At 41.9% G+C, this 17,822-nt stretch overlaps 1 protein-coding gene across 1 annotated transcript in view; it reads left to right on the forward strand.

The window, feature by feature from the left end:
• The window catches only part of rps6kc1 (ribosomal protein S6 kinase polypeptide 1), a 182,266-nt gene that overhangs the window by 83,158 nt on the left and 81,286 nt on the right, over positions 1-17,822 (forward strand). The window contains exon 2 of the mRNA XM_048600985.1: positions 2,421-2,801. Within this exon, the coding sequence (XP_048456942.1) occupies positions 2,507-2,801 (295 nt within the window). The 5' untranslated portion in view covers positions 2,421-2,506. The remainder of the gene's footprint in view (positions 1-2,420; positions 2,802-17,822) is intronic.

The following is a 17,822-nucleotide window of genomic DNA, read 5'->3' on the forward strand; positions in this document are numbered from 1 at the left end:
ACTTGCGGAGAATTTTGAGGACTGACAGCATTGTGAAATTTTATGAGGTCTTGGGGTTTGATATGAGTTTAGACATTGCTAGGATTTATCCAAACTAGGCTCTGCTGAGGTATACCAGTACTGACAGTGAAGATTATGCAGACTTGGAGCTTAAGTCAGGTGATGCTTGTTGCAGTAGCAGTAGCAGTAGTGAATTGCCAACTTTGTAAGCACCAGACACTCCCTTCATGATGTTCAGGGGAATAACCTCCCCGGTAGGATACAGCCTATAAAGCTATACTTCTTTCTAAATGTTTCTGTGTTAGCTGGCAATGAGTTTTAATGATCCATAAGCGCTTAATCCACTTCTAGTTTATTTGTTATACATAGTTTGTTCAAATTTTAATAACAAAGCAGATTTTTAGGTTAATGTAGGTAGGATAGAATATGATCAGACAGATGCAGTTTATTCGACTGGTCAATGAAAAAAGGTATTTGTAGGGTGGACAGAAGGTGGCATAAAGAAAAAGGACTAAAGGCAGGAGTGACTGAAGGTGACAGGAGTGCTAGGTCAGAGTCATAGAGTTATACAGCATGGAAACAGACCCTTCGGTCCAACTTGTCCATGCTGACCAGATATCCTAAACTGATCTAGTCCCATTTGCCAGCATTTGGATCATATCCCTCTAACCCTTCCTATCCATGTACCCAAGATGCCTTTTAAATGTTGTAATTGTACCAGCCTCCACTTCCACTGGCAGCTTGTTCCATACATGCACCACCTTCTGCATGAAGGAGTTGCCTCTTATATCGCTTATAACTCTTTCCCCTCTCACCTTAAACCTATGCCGTCCAGTTTTGAACTCCCCTACCCTCGGGGGGGGGGGTGGAGAAAAGACCTTGGCTAATCACCCTATCCATGCCCCTCATGATTTTATAAACATCTATAAGGTCACCCTCAGCCTCTGAAGCTCCAGGGGAGAAATAGCCCCAGCCTATTCAGTCTCTCCCTATAGATCAAACCCTCCAAACCCGGCAACATCCTTGTAAATCTTTGCTGAACCCATGGATCCTACCATTGACGGTATAACTCCTGCCCTGATTTGCTTTACCAAAATACAACACCTCACATTTATCTAAATTAAACTCCTTCTGCAACTCCTCAGCCCATCGGCCCATCTGATCAAGGTCCCACTGTGCTCTGAGATAATCTTCTTCACTGTTCACTACACCATCAATTTTGGTGACATCTGTAAACTTACGAACCCATACCTCCTATATTCACATCCAAATCATTTATATAAATGACAAAAGGCAGTGGACCCAGCACCAATCCTTTTGGCACACCGCTGGTCACAAGCCTCCAGTCTGAAAAACAGCCCTCCACTACTATCCTCTCTCCTACCTTCAAACCAATTTTGTATCCATTTAGCTCATTCCCCCTGGATTCCATGTGATCTAACCTTGTGAACCAGTCTACCATGCGAAACCTTGTTGAACGCCTTACTGAAGTCCATATAGTTTGATCTTCTGAATTCTCAGTGGGGTGGTGCCATGGGGAACAGGCAGCTGACTTTGGAAATGAAGCAGGGTGAAGTATATGTACAGTGTATGATGGTGATAGTAAGACTGGAAGTGTTACATACATCAATGACCCATATATGGGATTAGTTATGAACAGAGCTTCCTTTTAAAACCAAAAGGATTATAGATGTTTTGATATTAGATTTGTGCAGAGAATTATGAAAATAATGTTTCTGATTAAACACATTTCTAGGCTTCACAACTCATTAAGATGGTAGATTGAGATTAGTAGATAAAAATGTGCAGCAGACTAAGTGGAATAGCTGGGACTTCCGTGCTTCCCAAAATGGAAACCTTAAAACACCTGGGTTGTAAGATGTTTAGAATGGAGCACTAAAAGGCTAAATTTAGTAAAACTGCAAATGTTCCTCAGGTTATAATCACCTTGACATGTAAAACTTCATGGACTTGCTGTCATTACTTATTTTCCTATTCAACATCGGAGGCTTTTTGGTACATATTGTCACCGGACAATGAAAAAGAGCAAAACCAAAAATTGCTGGAAAAGCTCAGTGGGCCTGGCAGCATCTGTGGAGAGAAATCAAAGTTAAAGTTTCAGGTCGAGTGACGCTCCCTTTTAATGAAAGAAGCAACCCTGCTTCTTCTGAGATGGGTTGTTCTACAAGCGAGGAACCTATGAATCTTAAAAAAAAACTTTGATAAATTTATTCGGTGAACTGAATCTGAATTATAAGTACTGTTAGAATTCTGGTTCTTTAAGTCACAGTTTAATCTTACGGTACAAGTGATAATGCTGGCTAATAACTATTTGAATTTTATTGAAAGTTATGTACTCTATTCCGCCCATGTATTTACTGAATCTTTTCTCATTATCTCCTGCCGTCATTTTCTTGTAGAAAGCGATCAACCAGGTTTATCCAGCGATAGTGACTTGCTGTCATTGACAGTGGATGGGGATTCACTTGCTGAATGTGATGATGGAATGGCATCAAATAGAAGCTCCCCAAGCAGATATACAAAACATAGTTCCTCCCCTGAACCTACAAGATCAGCTACAGTTCCTTCTCAGGAGAGGAGTCAAGATGGGGCTGAAGGAGGCAGAGGCTTGTGGTCACAACCAATTGGAAGTCTCAAACGAAGAACAGGGAAAGGCGATTACTTGGCAAAGGCAGGCGAACAGATAAAGCTGGCATTGCAGAAAGAAGCAGAACAAGATTACGAAGGTGCCTTCAATTTCTACAGGAATGGAGTTGATCTACTACTTCAGGGAGTTCAAGGTATGTCTAACAAAGTCTATTGGAAGATTATATATGTCCTCAGTACTATATGTATTTTTTTTTTAATGTGAAGTATTTATGTCGATAGCCAACAATGAATTCCGGAGATCTCTTAACCTCTCACTATTTTAAAGCATTTAACATTGTCAGCGTATCTGTGGTCAAACAGGCCAGGGTTTAAAATTCTGTGAATGTAAACTGACTTTCTTCTTCAATGGACACTGTATGTAAAATAAAAATGTATAGTCCCACAGGGCTCTTCTCTCATTGGAGAAATACGACTGGTGGTGGTTTAACTGGAGAGTCGCCACGTTTGAGGTGAGGGGTGAGATTGAGAAGGTGAGGCTGTTTGGTGACCTCAGCTGGTGAGGCAATTGAGCTCACCTTGGTGGCATCAATATCACAAACCTGCTGTACAGCTAACCGGCTGTGTATATCATTGAGAGAGAGTAAAACTTCTCTTTAGCTCCAACAACTGTCTCTGCTCTAACTGGGAAAGAGCGTCTCTAATTACATCAGGCAGCATGTGACCTCTTTGGGCAAGATCAACAATTTTAGTGTTAGGGACTTTTTTTTATTTGTGTGTCAGACTTGCATTTCGCATTTTCATTTTTGAAGAACGTTTCACTGTTAAGAATTCCTCTGTAAATCATCCAGAATGGGAAGTGACTGTGTGATTGTGGGCATGCTCTTCACTCCCAATACGACCTTTCATCCTCATCCTTTGCCACTCCTAGTTTTACCCCTATCTCTTTCCCACCCCCTTTGGTATCCTCTTGACACTTAGGATTTCCATGAAACTTCCCATCCCAATTAATGACCTCTGCTAGCACGGAACTCCAGAAGATACTGTTGTGCTGCCTGTAGTTGCTGGAAATTTGAAATAAAAACAGACAATGCAGGAAACACACCATTCTAACAGCATTGATAGAGAGCAAATTAGGATTAACGTCTGAGATCTCTGACCTTTTGTCATAACTAAGCTGTACAGAAATGTAGCAGGTTTTGAACAAATGAAAGGGTGGAGTGTTGGAAGAGCAAAGGGACGGTCTCCAATAGGGTGTAGGGCAGGAGAGATCAAATGACAAAAGGTGTCACGGTTTTAACATAAAATCGCATAGTAATGGGATACTTGAGTATTAACAGAGCTACATCAGATATCCATTTTTTTGTGGCTAATGGAAGAGTTATTGAGAAGTCTAACCAGCAGAAAACTAATTTCTACCTGCCAATTATAATGACCCTGCTATCTTTCAATAAAAGTAGTCTGTGGTACCTGGCTTAACTCACTCATTCAGCATTGCGCTAAGCAAATATCTCTTTGATTCGTGCTTTCTGCCCACTGATGTTGTCAGCCAAGTTGAGTTTCTTCAATAATCTTTGTTTTGTTTCAGATTTCTAGCATCTGTAGTTCTTGGTTTTATTCTCTTTCTGATTGATGTATAAAAGGATAGTTAATGAAATATCTTGTGTAAACTGTTTACTATTTTGTTGCTGGATCATGAGGAAATTCTTGCGAATTGTAAAGACTTGGTTGACTGGACTTGTGGAAGAAATTTTGTACAATGTTTGTTTCCTTGTTTGATTTGAAAGAGAGGGCCAATTTCAGGAAAAGGTGGATTGTACACACTGTACAAAAGATGCTTCATTGGTGCCTTGAAGTTCCTTTTCTTGTTCACTGTTTTGTGGTGCACAGTTTAATGGCCTCCCCCATGATGGGTTTGGTGGGAGGAGTGTTGTTTGATCAGGTGGGAAGATGATGGTGGGGAACTCCCATCTATTTCCTCCATCTATCCCAATTAAATTAACAGTGGGAGGATCAATAGAACTGCTTTCCTGCTGTACCTATTGATTTGAAGCCGTTCAGTGTGTGATTTACTCCGTAGGTTGGCTACATGCAGTGTGTGTATCAGATTCCTTACTCAAAGGGACTTGGTGCCTCATCAAAAAATCTGGCAGCAGGAAACGGGACCTGCAAGTCACCACTCTATCCTTGCTGATGACCCCCTTCCCTTGCAACTGTCCTCCTGCCATCCTCCGCTGGGGCTTGGGCTGTAGAATGCTGTAGTGGCTACCTCCCTAGTGCCAGCCTTTGTTCAGCTGGTGGCTTTGGGCATCCTGGGGAAGGCTTTCTGCTGTACAGTTAAGCGTTTGAATGTCACTTAAGTTCATGGGTCTTCCCAAAGGAGGGCTCTTTCCCATTCTTCAGCCAGTGGGTGAGACCTCTGCAGCCCCCATTCAAACTAGACCTAGGTTCTTGCAAAATATTTTAAACTCGTTTCTCAACATTGTATACAGTTGTTAACACTTTCACCATGGGAATTATCTATTTGGAATGGCTAAGATTTTCATTTCCAACTGTACTATGAACAGCAATTTGTTTGATGCCAAAACTGATTTCTGAGTATAGTTTTAAAAAAATGATATTTTGTTGTAAATGATTATATATCAGAGGCTGCACTGGTGATGTTACCCAGCAGGGTAATGAAACATCTGCAGAACAACGAACCAGCTTAGCGAGCCAGCGAATCACAACATCCACAACCCGAGCTACAAACCTACCCTAAAATCTTAGTGATATTTTGGTTGCTTACTAATCAATAATTGAATCTGATTATAGTTCCTGAAATGGCATGTCTATTTGTTCCACTTAAAGGTGAGACTTCTTTTTAAAGTAGTTTCTCTTTTCCCTGTTGTTGGGTCCCTGCTTTCAGTGCTAAATACTATTTCCCATTTAATGGTTTGGTACCCTGTTACTTACTTTTTGGAATGCTGATCTGGAACGTCATCAGCTGGGAACTTTGTGGAAATTATCACAATTCTTTTGTCTTCATTCAAAATTCCTATAAACCCAGTGAAGGTAAGCAGTGAGGTTCAGTTCAGTTCTTCATGATAGCAGCTGCAGTCTCCATTAACACTTCAGATGTGGAAAGGTTTTCATATCCTATCCCAAATGAATGTCATGTATACATTGAATTGGGTCCAGTTGTATTTCCATATAACGTTTGAATGAGTTGTGAGGAGGAGGCTTCGTGGTGATTTAGACAAGTTGAGTGAGTGGACAAATACATGACAGATGCAGAACAATGTGGCTAAATTTGAAGTTCTACACTTTGGTGTGAAAAACAGAAAGGCAGAGCATTCTTGAAGTAGGACTATGTGAGGAAATGTGAATGTACAAAGGGATCTGGGTGTCACTGTACATTCGTCAATGAAAGAAGACAGGCAGGTGCAGCAAGACGTTTGGAAGGCAGATGGTTTGCTGGTCCTCATTGCAAAAGGATTTCAGAAGCAGGGACGTCATAATGTAGTTTAACAGGCCTTGGTGAGACCACAGTTGGAGTAAGGCCTCCCTAAGGATATACTTGTCATAGAGGGAGTGCATTGGAGGTTCACTAGGCTGTTACTGGGGATGGCAGGATTGTCCTATAAGGAGAGACGCTGGGCCTGTATTCACTAGTTTTGAAGAATGAAAGGGAATCTGAAACATATAAAATTCTAACAAAGCTAGACAGACTAGATGCGGGTGGATGTTTTCACTGGTTGTGGAGTCTACAACCTGATCACACACTCAGGATACAAGGTGGGGCATTTAGAAGTCATGATGAAATATTTCTTCACTCAGGGTTAATGGCAGGATTCTTGGCAGTGTGGAGGAATGGAGGGATCTTGAGGTCCATGTCCATAGATCCCTCAAAGTTGCTACCCAAGTTGATAGGGTTGTTAAAGCGCATGGTATGTTGGCTTTCATTGGCAGGGGAATTGAGTTTAAGAGCCGCGAGGTTATGCTGCAGCTGTATAAAACTCTGGTTAGACCACACTTAGAATATTGTGTTCAGTTCTGGTCACCTTATTATAGGAAGGATGTGGAAGCTTTAGAGAGGATGCAGAGGAGATTTACCAGGATGCTGCCTGGGAGGGCAGGTCTTATGAGGAAAGGTTGAGGGAGCTAGGGCTTTTTTCATTGGAGCGAAGAAGGATGAGAGGTGACTTGATAGAAGTGTACAAGATGATGAGAGGCATAGATAGAGTGGATAGGCAGAGACCTTTTCCCAGGGTGGAAATGACTATTACAAGGGGGCATAATTTTAAGGTGATTGGAGGAAGGTATAGGGGAGATGTCAGAGGTAGGTTCTTTACACAGAGTGGTGGGTGTGTGGAATGCGCTGCCAGCGGTTGTAGCGGAGCCAGATACTTTAGGGACATTCAAGTGACTCTTGGATAGGCACATGGATGACAGTCAAATGTACGATATGCATGGTAGTTTGATCTTAGTGTAGGATAATAGTTTGGGACAACATCGTGGGCCGAAGTGCCTGTACTGTGCTGTACTGTTCTACGTTCTATCTATGTTCTTTGAAAGGGATTGAATGTGTAGAATTCTCCACCATAGAAGCCCATGGAGGCCAAGTCACTGTATATATTCAAGAAAGAGAGAGATGCATTTTTGGATTTTAAAGGGATCAATGGGTATGAGAGAAAGCAGGAGCATGGCATTGAGATTACAGTCATACAGCATGGAAATGGACCCTTCGGTCCAACTAGTCCATGCTGACCATGTTCCCAAACTAAACCAGTCCCACCTGCCTGCACTTAGTCCATTTCCCTCCAAACCTTTCCTTTTCATGCGCTTATCCAAATGCCTTTTAAACGTTGTAACTCTAACTGCATCCACCACTTTGGCAGTTCATTCCACACAAACCACACTGTATTTTAAAAAAAAAAGTTGCCCCTCATGTCCTTTTTAAAACTTCCTTTTCTCATCTTAAAAATATGCCCCCTAGTTTTGAATTCCCCACCCGAAAGAAAGGACCCTTGTCATTCACCTTATCTATGCCCCTCATGATTTTATATACCTCAATTAGGTCACCCCTCAAGCTCCTATGCTCCAGTGAAAAAAGTCTGACCTTTTCAGTCTATATTTATATCTCAAATGCTCCAAACCAGCAACATCCTGGTAAATCTGTTCTGAACCCTCTCCAGTTTAACATCCTCCCTGTAACAGGGTGACCAGGACTGGAAACGGTACTCCAGAAGAGGCCTCACCAATGTCCTATATAATCTCAACATGACTTCCCAGTTCTTGTACTCAAAAGACTGAGCAATGAAAGCAAGCATGCTAAATGCCTCCTTGACCATCCTGTCTACCTGTGACACAAATTTCAATGAATTATGTAGCTGAACCCCTAGGTCTCTGTTCTACAACATTGCCCAGGCCCTTACCATGAATTGTATAAGTCCTGTCCTTGTATGCAACACTAAAACACAACATCTCACAGGATCAGCCGCAATCCTATTGAACGGCAGAGCAGGCTCAAAGGGCAAAACGGCTAACTGCTACTCTTTTTTTCTATATTTCGCCAGCAATTGATTTCTTAAAATTTGAACACACCACCTTGTAATGAGCTGTTTTGAGGTAGAATTGCTTGAAATTGCTTGAAATTGCTGGGAAAGCTCAGTAGGTCTGGCAGCATCTGTGGAGAGAAATCAGAGTTAACATTTTGGGTCAAGTGATCCTTCTTAAGAACTGACGGTAGCTAGGAAAACATCGGTTTATATGCAGAAAATAAGATGAGGGGAGTGGGTAAGGAGTAAATGATAGGTGGGATAGAGCCCAAAGAGAGAGAAGAACAGTTGGACAGACAAAGGCATGGTTAACAATCTGGCTCGGAAGGTGAATAGCTATTAATGGGGACTGTTAGTGGCCAACGATGGGTTGTGTGTAATAGCAGACTACAATAACAAGGCCCTGGTATGTGGGAGTTCGGGTAAGGACATAGGAGAACTCAAGTCCTAAAGTTATTGAACTCTATTATAGTGATAGGGTTCCCCTTGTCCTTACCTACCATCTCACCAGCATCCACATCCAGAGGATCATCAGCCACCATTTCCACCTCCAGCGAGATACCACCACCAGACACACATTCGTCCTGCCCCGTCCGCCTTCCACAGGGACTGTTCCTTCTGGGACACCCTGGGCCATTCTTCCTTCACCCCAACACCCTGCCACAGCCCTGCGGCACCTTCCCCTGCAACTGCCGAAGGTGTAACACCTGCCCATTTATCTCCTCCTCCCCTAGTATCCAAGAGCCCAAACATACCTTCCATGTAAAGCAGCACTTTACCTGCACTTTCCACAATCTAGTCTACTGCATTTGCTGCTCACAATGTGGTCTCCTCTACATTGGGGTAACATAGCGTAGATTGGGTGACTGCTTCGCAGAACATCTACATTCTATCCGCAAGAAAGACGCTGAGCTTCCAGATGCCTGCCTCTTCAACACACCACACTGTTCCCTGGCAAACATCTCTGTCTCTGGCTTGCTATAGTGTTCCAGCAAAGTTCAGCGCAAACCAGAAGAACAGCACCTCATTTTCCGCTTGGGAACCTGCAACCTTCTGGACTCAATATTAAGTTCAATAACTTTAGGGCTTGCGCTCTCCTGTATCCTTACCCCCAAACTCCACACATCAGGCCCAATTATCACAAATAAAAACTGAAAGACCTGCAGATGCTGTAAATCGGGAACAAAAACAGAGTTAACGTTTCGGGTCCGATGACCCTTCCTCAGTAACCCGAAACGTTAACTGTTTTCTCCTTCATCGATGCTGCCAGACCTGCAGATCTTTTCCAGCAACTTTGTTTTTGTTCCTCGTTATCACAAGGTCTGCTATTACACATAATCCATTGTTAGCCACTAACAGTCCTCATTAATAGCTATTCACCCTCTTAGCCAGATCGTTATCCACTCTTCTGACATTTTCCTAGCTACCATCCATTCTGAGGAAGGGTCACTTGACCTAAAATGCTAACTCTGATTTCTCTCTACAGATACTGCCAGGCCTGCTTAACTTTTCCAATAATTTCTGTTTTTGTTTCTGATTTACAGAATCTGCAGTTATTTTGGTTTTTGTTGAAGGGGTAGGTTTTGCGAGGGCTTTAGGAGATGAGAAGAAATTGTAGATTTGGAGAACTGAGTGAAAATTCTACAATGGGGTGGGTATAATGATGGCTGAAGGCTCATGATGGTGCTTTGGAAGGAGGTGGGTAGCATGTCCACTAGTCTGAGTGTATGTGTGGAAATGTGGATGTAGACACTCTCATAATAAAGCTATCACGTTTTTCTAGTTTTGTGTTTTTAGTTTTGCCAATGAAATTTTATTTGAATACGTTTGCAATGCTTTAGTTCAGCAGTGCAAGTTGTATGATCATATGAGTACACACAGTAAAACACTATGTATTAACACAGGAATGGGACTTATTAGTGACTAGTTCATAAAGCAAACATTTATGCCCTACATTATTGTGTTTTTGCATGTCCAAGAAAAATGACTGGGGTACTTGTTATTTTAATTGTAAGTGGAATATCTAGCTGTAGACATTGAAAGTTGCTTTAAATATACAGTACACTTGTGGTATGCAAATATGAGTGTACTGTGCACATAAATTAACCAAATGGATCCATTTTAACAGGAGCACCAGGCAGTACAGTACATTTCAGAAAATGTTTTTCAATTAATAGACTAATTGTAATCATTAGTATAACTACTTGAAAAGTAAATGGGAACACTTTTATAGAATTTACTGGAGCTTTTAGCAATTCCGCTTGTAGTAATGATAGAGGGAAACATTGTTGTGTGCACTTTGTGAAACTTCAGTTGTGTGAGAACTGCATTAGTTGAACCATGGCAAGTCATGACTGCCCTTTCTTTGTACCGAATACACAGAAAATCATTACTTGCACACTATATCAAACATTAAGCTACAGTATCATCATTTAGAAGAAAACAGCTATAATTATGATCGCATGCATGGGCTCAGTATTAAAAGCGTTAATTTGGTATGACACGTTAATTACCTGCTTCTCCAGATGTTTAGTGTATTGTTGTGCACGCAGTTTACAAAATAATTATAGTAAAATTGAATGAAAACAAAATAAGCGGGTGGTTTCTTGCCTTAATATTTTCATTCAAGTGAAGCCATATGAGTCGCAGCTGCACAGACACTAATGTAAGTGAATTGTTACAGAAACAACAAAGGTTGCCATTAAGAGGCTTTTGTCCAAATGTGTCCCCAGCCGATTTTATCCTATCGTACATTTATTTCAATCTCCCCACTGCAGATACTCACTGAGATGATTTCAAAGACCTTGTTTTTGCTTCATGTGTGTTTGTAGTAAAATACAAAGCTTGTAGGGGGATAAAACAGCATAGTTTGAAACCAATATAACGCCTGTTCAATTTGCTTTATGAACTAACTCTTTTTAACAGCTCTGAAGTCTGCTGTATGACCTGTATGGAAGGGAATAGCTTAAATAAAATGTAATTACACAAATCTCCACCTAATCCTGGAAAGTTTGTTTTTATTCCTTCACACGAAGGTGTGCTGACATTTGTTGGCCATCTCTAATTGCCCATGAAATGGTTGCGGTGAGCTGCCTTGTTGAACTGCAGCAGTCCGTGTTGTACGTGCAGTCACAATGTTGTTAGGAAGGGAGATGCAAATTTTGGCATAGCTTCAGTAAAATATTAGTGATGTACTCTGATCGTCAATTCTGTGGCGAAGAGGAGATAATTCTAAACCACCAAAAGCTCTTCTGGATGGCTGTGGTAAGTCAGATATATAGATACCCTCTCCACATGACCATTCCTATTGACAAAGTATAAGCAGTCAATGTTAGCAAGTTAGACCGTAAGAAATAGGAACAGAGAAGGCCGTTTGGCCCCTCGAGTCTGCTCTGCCGTTTAGGATTATGGCTGATCCAACATTCCTCCTGTCCACATTGCTGCCATTCCCATAACACTTCATTCCTCTGGGATCGAGAATAACTGCCTGAAAAATAAATGGGAACACTTTCATAGAATCTACTGGAGCTTTTAGTAATTCTGCTTGTAGTAATGATAGAGGGAAACATTGTTGTCAGCACTTTATGGCAAGGAGTTCCAAGACACTCAACCCTGTAAGTGAAGGTATTCCTCCTCCTTTCAGTCTTAAATTGGCACCCCTTTAATCTGAGACTGTGCCTTCTGATCCTAGACTCACCCATCAGGGGAAACATCCTCTCAGCAATTACCATGTCAAGCCCCTTAAGAATCCATATGTTTCAATGAGATCACCTCTTATTTTTCTAAACTCTAGTACATAGTGTCCCAACCTGTTTAGTCTTTGCTCATAAGACAGTCCCTCCACACCAGGGATCATCCTAATGAACCTTCTCTGAGCTGCCTCCAATGAAATGATATAGTTAGTTAAATCAGGGGACCAAAACTGTTCACACTACCATGCACTATATGTGGTCTTATCAGCACCTTTTACAGTTTCACTAAGACTTCCCTACTCTTCTGCTCCAACACCCTTGAAATAAGGGTCAACATTTCATTCGCCTTCCTGATTACCTGCTGCACCTATGTGCTAGCTTTCTGTGTTTCGGGCAGAAATATCCTCCCAATTTCCTTTGAGTTGCAGCTTTCTGCAGCTTTTCTCTATTTAAATAATATTCTGTTCTTTTGCTACCCCTTCCAAAAGGAACTTTACATTTTTCCATGTTATACTTCATTTGCCAACCAATTGCCCACTTACTTAGCCTATTGATATATCTATGTAAACTGTTTGTAATCCCTCTTGCAACCTGCCTTTCCACCTAGTTTTGTCGTCTGTAAATTTGGCTCCAGTATGTTCACTTCCTTCCTCCAAGTCAGAATATTGTAAACAGTTGCAGTCCCAGCACTGATCCCTGTGGAACCCCACCAGTTAGAGGTTGCCAACCTGAAAAAGAACTCCTTATCCCCACTCATTACTTCCTGCTCATTAGCTAGTTCTCTACCCATGTTGGTATACTACCTCCAACACTGTAGGCGCTTATCTTATGACTTAGCCTTTAATGAGGTACTTTGTCCAACACCTTCTGGAAGTCCAAATACGACACATCTACTGGTTCCCCTCTATCCACTCTGGTGGAGATGTCCTTGAAAATCTCTTAAAAAATTAGTCAGACACAATTTCCCTTCCTCGAAGCCATGCTGACTCTGCTCGATCGTATTATAATTTTCTAAATGTTCTGTTATTACTTCCTTAATAATTGGTTCCAACATTTTTCCAACAATAGATGTCAGGCTAATTGGCCTGTAGTTACCCACCTTTTGCCTCATTTTTTGAATAGGGCTGTCACATTAGCAGCTTTCCAGTCCTCTTGTACTTCTCCAGAATCCAAGTTCTTTGACTACCAAGTGAATCAGTGACAAGCTCTGACTTGCCTTGTTAAGTGTGCACAGTGTTTCTCAGTAGTGGTCGCTGGAAAGCAGTTTGGAATAGGAAGCTGAGCTTGCTTTTTTTTTAGTCAGCCCAAAGGTGCAAAGAACTGGTCTAGTGCTCCAAATGATTTTTTTTTTTGGCCAAGGTCACCAAATTAGCACAGACTGGGAATTGAATCTGGACATTTTTTGGTGGGTATGACTTTGCACCATATGTCATGATACATTATCCGCAGTATAGCCAAGCCTTAATTTGCACTGCAGTAACTTATTTTGAATATATTAAGATGCTTAACCCTGCTAATTTTCTTACAGAAACCTATTCCCTTGGAATGTAATGTACTGAACAAAGCACCTGTATGCAAATAACTGATACTGTGTCATTACTCCTGAAACCTGTTCTTTCTTGTACCTTCTAAAGTTCAAATATGCCATTCTGCGGTTCGTTATTTTAACTGCTTTTTGAATGATGTTTGGAAGACTATACAAACAGTTTTCTGAAGATTGTTTTCTACCTATGGCTTCTAGTAGACATTTTTAAAAATAATTGCTTCAGTAACATCTATGTTGGCGTGAAACAACAACATCTTTCATTTCTGCAGTTCCTTTCACAAAGTAAAACATCAGACATCAAGAAAATGGGTGCTGTAACAAAGCAGGCGAGATTAGGAGGATTAAGACCAACAGGTTGGGCAAAGTGATGGATTTAATGTGGGCCAGAAAACAGTGGGGTTGGGATAGAAGTCCAGAAGGCTGGATGCACAATGGCCAATGGCAGGATAAAGAACAAGATGCGCAAATAGGTGGGAGGGTGGTGAGGGATGGCTGACTGCTGACTGGAGAGAGGTAATGAAACAAAAAGACCAGAATGAGAACTAAAAGTTTGTGAGACAGTTTATAACTAAGCCCTGATGGATATACATGGGGTGGGGGTTGGAGGGGAGGAATTCAAAATATAAATGGAAAATGTTCTGAAATACAGAACTGTCAATTCATCTGAAATAAACAGGTCAGTGTTTCAAGTACATCCCACTGATAAACTGGCCTTGACTGAGGCATTAACTTACTCTTTATTTTAAACATAATGACAGCCTACTCTGTATTTTCCAGAAATTTGTTTTGTTTTTTTTATTCATTTGTGGGATGTGGGCGTCGCTGGCTGGCCAGTATTTATTGCCCGTCCCTAGTTGCCCCTGAGAAGGTGGTGGTGAGCTGCCGCCTTGAACTGCTGCAGTCCTCCTGCTGTGGGTTGACCCACAATTCCATTGGGGAGGGAATTCCAGGAATTTGACCCTCCAATAGTGAATGAACGGCGATATATTTCCAAGTCAGGATGATGAGTGGCTTGGAGGATAGCTTGCAGGTGGTGGTGTTCTCACTTATCTGCTGCCCTACACTTTCTAGATGGAAGTGGTCATGGGTTTGGAAGGTGCTGTCTGAGGATCTTTGGTGAGTTTCTGCATTGCAACTTGAAGATAGTACACGCTGCTGCTACTGAGCGTCGGTGGTGGAGGGAATGAATGTTTGTGGAGGTAGTACCAATCAAGCGGGCTGCTTTGTCCTGGATGGTGTCAAGCTTCTTGAGTGTTGTTGGAGACAAGTGGGGAGTATTCCATCACACTCCTGACTTGTGCCTTGTAGATGGTGGACAGGCTTTGAGGAGTCAGGAGGTGAGTTACTCATCACAGTATTCCCAGCTTCTGGCCTGTTCTTGTAGCCACTGTTTATGTGGTGAGTCCAGTTGAGTCTCTGGTCAGTGTTAACCCCCAGGAAGTAGATAGTGGGGGATTCAGTGATGGTAACACCATTGAATGCCAAGAGGCAGTGGTTAGATTGTCTCTTATTCGTCATGGCCTTAGCCTGGCATTTGTGTGACATGAATGTTACTTGCCACTTGTTAACCCAAGCAACATTTGCGCCACACAAATGCTAGGCTATGACAATCTAACCACCGCCTCTTGACATTCAACGGTGTTTATGCTTATACGGAAGGCTCGATTGGTTATGTGATTTCTTCCAACACTGCGAAAGCTGTGTAACATCGAGTAATTGCAGTAAAGTGCGCGTTTAAATTGTAGGATATGAATGTGAATTTGTTTGATTTACTTGGTTTCAAAAAAGAATAAATTTTTTGCAGTTGATTTTAAAACAAGTAGAGTGCAGTAAAGTGACATGAATAAACTTTGGGTGTGTGTTACTCAGAATTGTCTGTTTTCTCAAGTGTTAAACTTATCGGTGTTACTTGGGTCTCGATTCTTGTTTAACAATGTGTTACTTCGGATGTATATTATTCTGTAAAATAATATTTGACTACAGAGTCTAGCTTTTCTTATTTGTGTTCTTTGCTCAATGCATCAATGGTAACTTGTAGTTTCCCACAAAAACAATGCAACTGAACCAGGAGTGGAGTTGCTAACATTCTTTGGGCCAGTGATTTTCCACTGGCAAGAGGTAGTGCAATGATGTGTTGTGAAACACTGCACCTCTCAACACACTAACCACCACATGTTATGCCCCCACACCTCTCCGACCTCACTCTCCCGTACACCTCCCCATCTCTCTCTTTTTCTCTCTCTCTCTCTTGCTCACACTGACACTGTCTATCACGCACTCTGCCTCTCACACTCGTGCTCCCTCTCACTTGCTTGCCCTTGCCCTCGCGTTTGCTCTCTTCCCCAGCCACACACACCTATGTGCGCACATCCTCTCTCGTTCTCTACACACACATAGGCGCACACATTCTGTTGCCTGATCCTTATTCAACCAAACACACACTAATCAAGCTAGCTAGCTGCTAGGCAGGGAACCAGTTCCCAAGGGAATCTCCATTTCCCACCTCTCAGCACCTTTATTCACTGGACAGCCTCTCCCTTCTAATCCTACTTCTGAGGCAGTCAGTTAACTTAAAATCCAGGCTAATGTGCTCCTCCAGTGTAATTGGATGTTGTGTGTAAATACTACTTCTTGTCACTTCTTTTCGTTTAGTGTTTTGGTGTAAACAGCCTCTAGTTGTATCCATTCTTTCAATAAAGAGGAATGTATCTATGAGGCTGCATGAAAAGGTGAACTATTTATTCTGTGTGGATTTTTACTTGGTAGTTTGTCAATGTTTTGGAAAATGTGTTACTCCTTTTAAGACTTGAGCTATATGACTGTAGAATAGTTAGCTAAGGTTGAGGATGATTTCAGTGTTCTAGCTAAATAGATTGTTACATTTCTATTGGGGCTCATTAGACAAAAATCTTCTCCACACAGAGGTTAAGCACATATGCTCAAACATTTAAATTTGAGAAGACTGAGGATTATTTTTATTCCCTCTGGGTTATAATCAGACAGAAGAGTTATCCATCCTTGGAAATGATTACAATTTTCATCTGATTATTACCACTCCAGGGGTGAAGGTCAAAATATTCACCTATTAATTGGTGTGTCAGTGTTATTAACAACACATTTCCTGTCAGTGCAATTAACACAAAGGTCCAGTAGATGACCTCGTGGTAGTCTTGATCACCAGGTGCTGAGGCTGAATTTAAGGGATGTTTTAGTAGATAAACTAGAGTCTGAGCAGAGGAGACTTGTTGGTTTCCTTCTGGGTCCTTGCAGGAGCAAGTCCACCCTTTATTGGTCTGCAAGGACTTAATAAACCTACCTCTTTGGGTGTTTCCTGACCTGGTGAGCAAAGTTATGGAATCTACTTCATCTAGGCCATTAATGAAAATTGCAGTTGGATCTTAATTACTTCATTAAGATCAATCATAGAACCCCTACAGTATGGAAACAGGCCATTCGGCCCAACAAGTCCACACCACCCCTCTGAAGAGCATCCCACCCAGACCCATTCCCCTACCCCAGCATTTCCCATGTCTAACCCACCTAATCTAAACATCCCTGGGCACTATGGGCAACTTAGCATTGTCAATCCACCTACTCTGCACATCTTTGCACTGTGGGAGGAAACCCACACAGACGTGGGGAGAACGTGCAAACTCCACACGGACAGTTGCCTGAGGCTGGAATCGAACCTGGGTTGCCAGCGCTGTGAGGCAGCAGTGCTAACCACTGAGCCACTGTGCCGCCTTTTCCTACATATGTAAATAAAAACTTGTTGATTTTTAGTGGAGATCCTTGATATCGGCCACCCGAGCAGATTAAAATTCAGAAAGACAAGTCCCTGGCACCTTTCTGGAGATAAACTGCATCCTAAAAGCTAGGAAGGAGAGCAGATTGGAAAAAGATACTTTGATTACATGGCAGAGTAGACTGCAGTGAAGTGAAGTCTCTTCTTTTCCTTTTGTTTTTTCTTCCTGGTAGCTTTTGTTTCCAGTAGCAGTCACTGAATAGTCATAGAGTCATAAAGTATGGAAACAGACCCTTCAGTCCACCTAGTACTTGCTGGACATGTTCCTAAACCAAACTAGTTCCATTTCTCAGAGTTAGTAGGAACTGCCGATGCTGGAGTCTGAGATAACAAGGTGTAGAGCTGGATGAACACAGCAGGCCGGGCAGCATCAGAGGAGCAGGAAAGCCCATTTCTGAAGAAGGGTCCAGACCCAAAACGTCAGCTTTCCTGCTCCTCTGATGCTGCCTGGCCTGCTGTGTTCATCCAGCTCCACACCTTGTTATCTCTAGTTCCATTTCTTCTGTTTTTAATCACCTCTTCTGTTGGTTTCTTTGCAGAGGCTAAACTGCCGACAGTTCAGGATCTTATTCTCTTTGTTAAGTCTTTTGGAATAAATTGTGTAATACGTGTTAATGAAATAAGGTGAGGAT

This window comes from Rhincodon typus, chromosome 9, assembly GCF_021869965.1.
Source record: "Rhincodon typus isolate 14 chromosome 9, sRhiTyp1.1, whole genome shotgun sequence".
Taxonomy (NCBI): Eukaryota; Metazoa; Chordata; class Chondrichthyes; order Orectolobiformes; family Rhincodontidae; genus Rhincodon; species Rhincodon typus.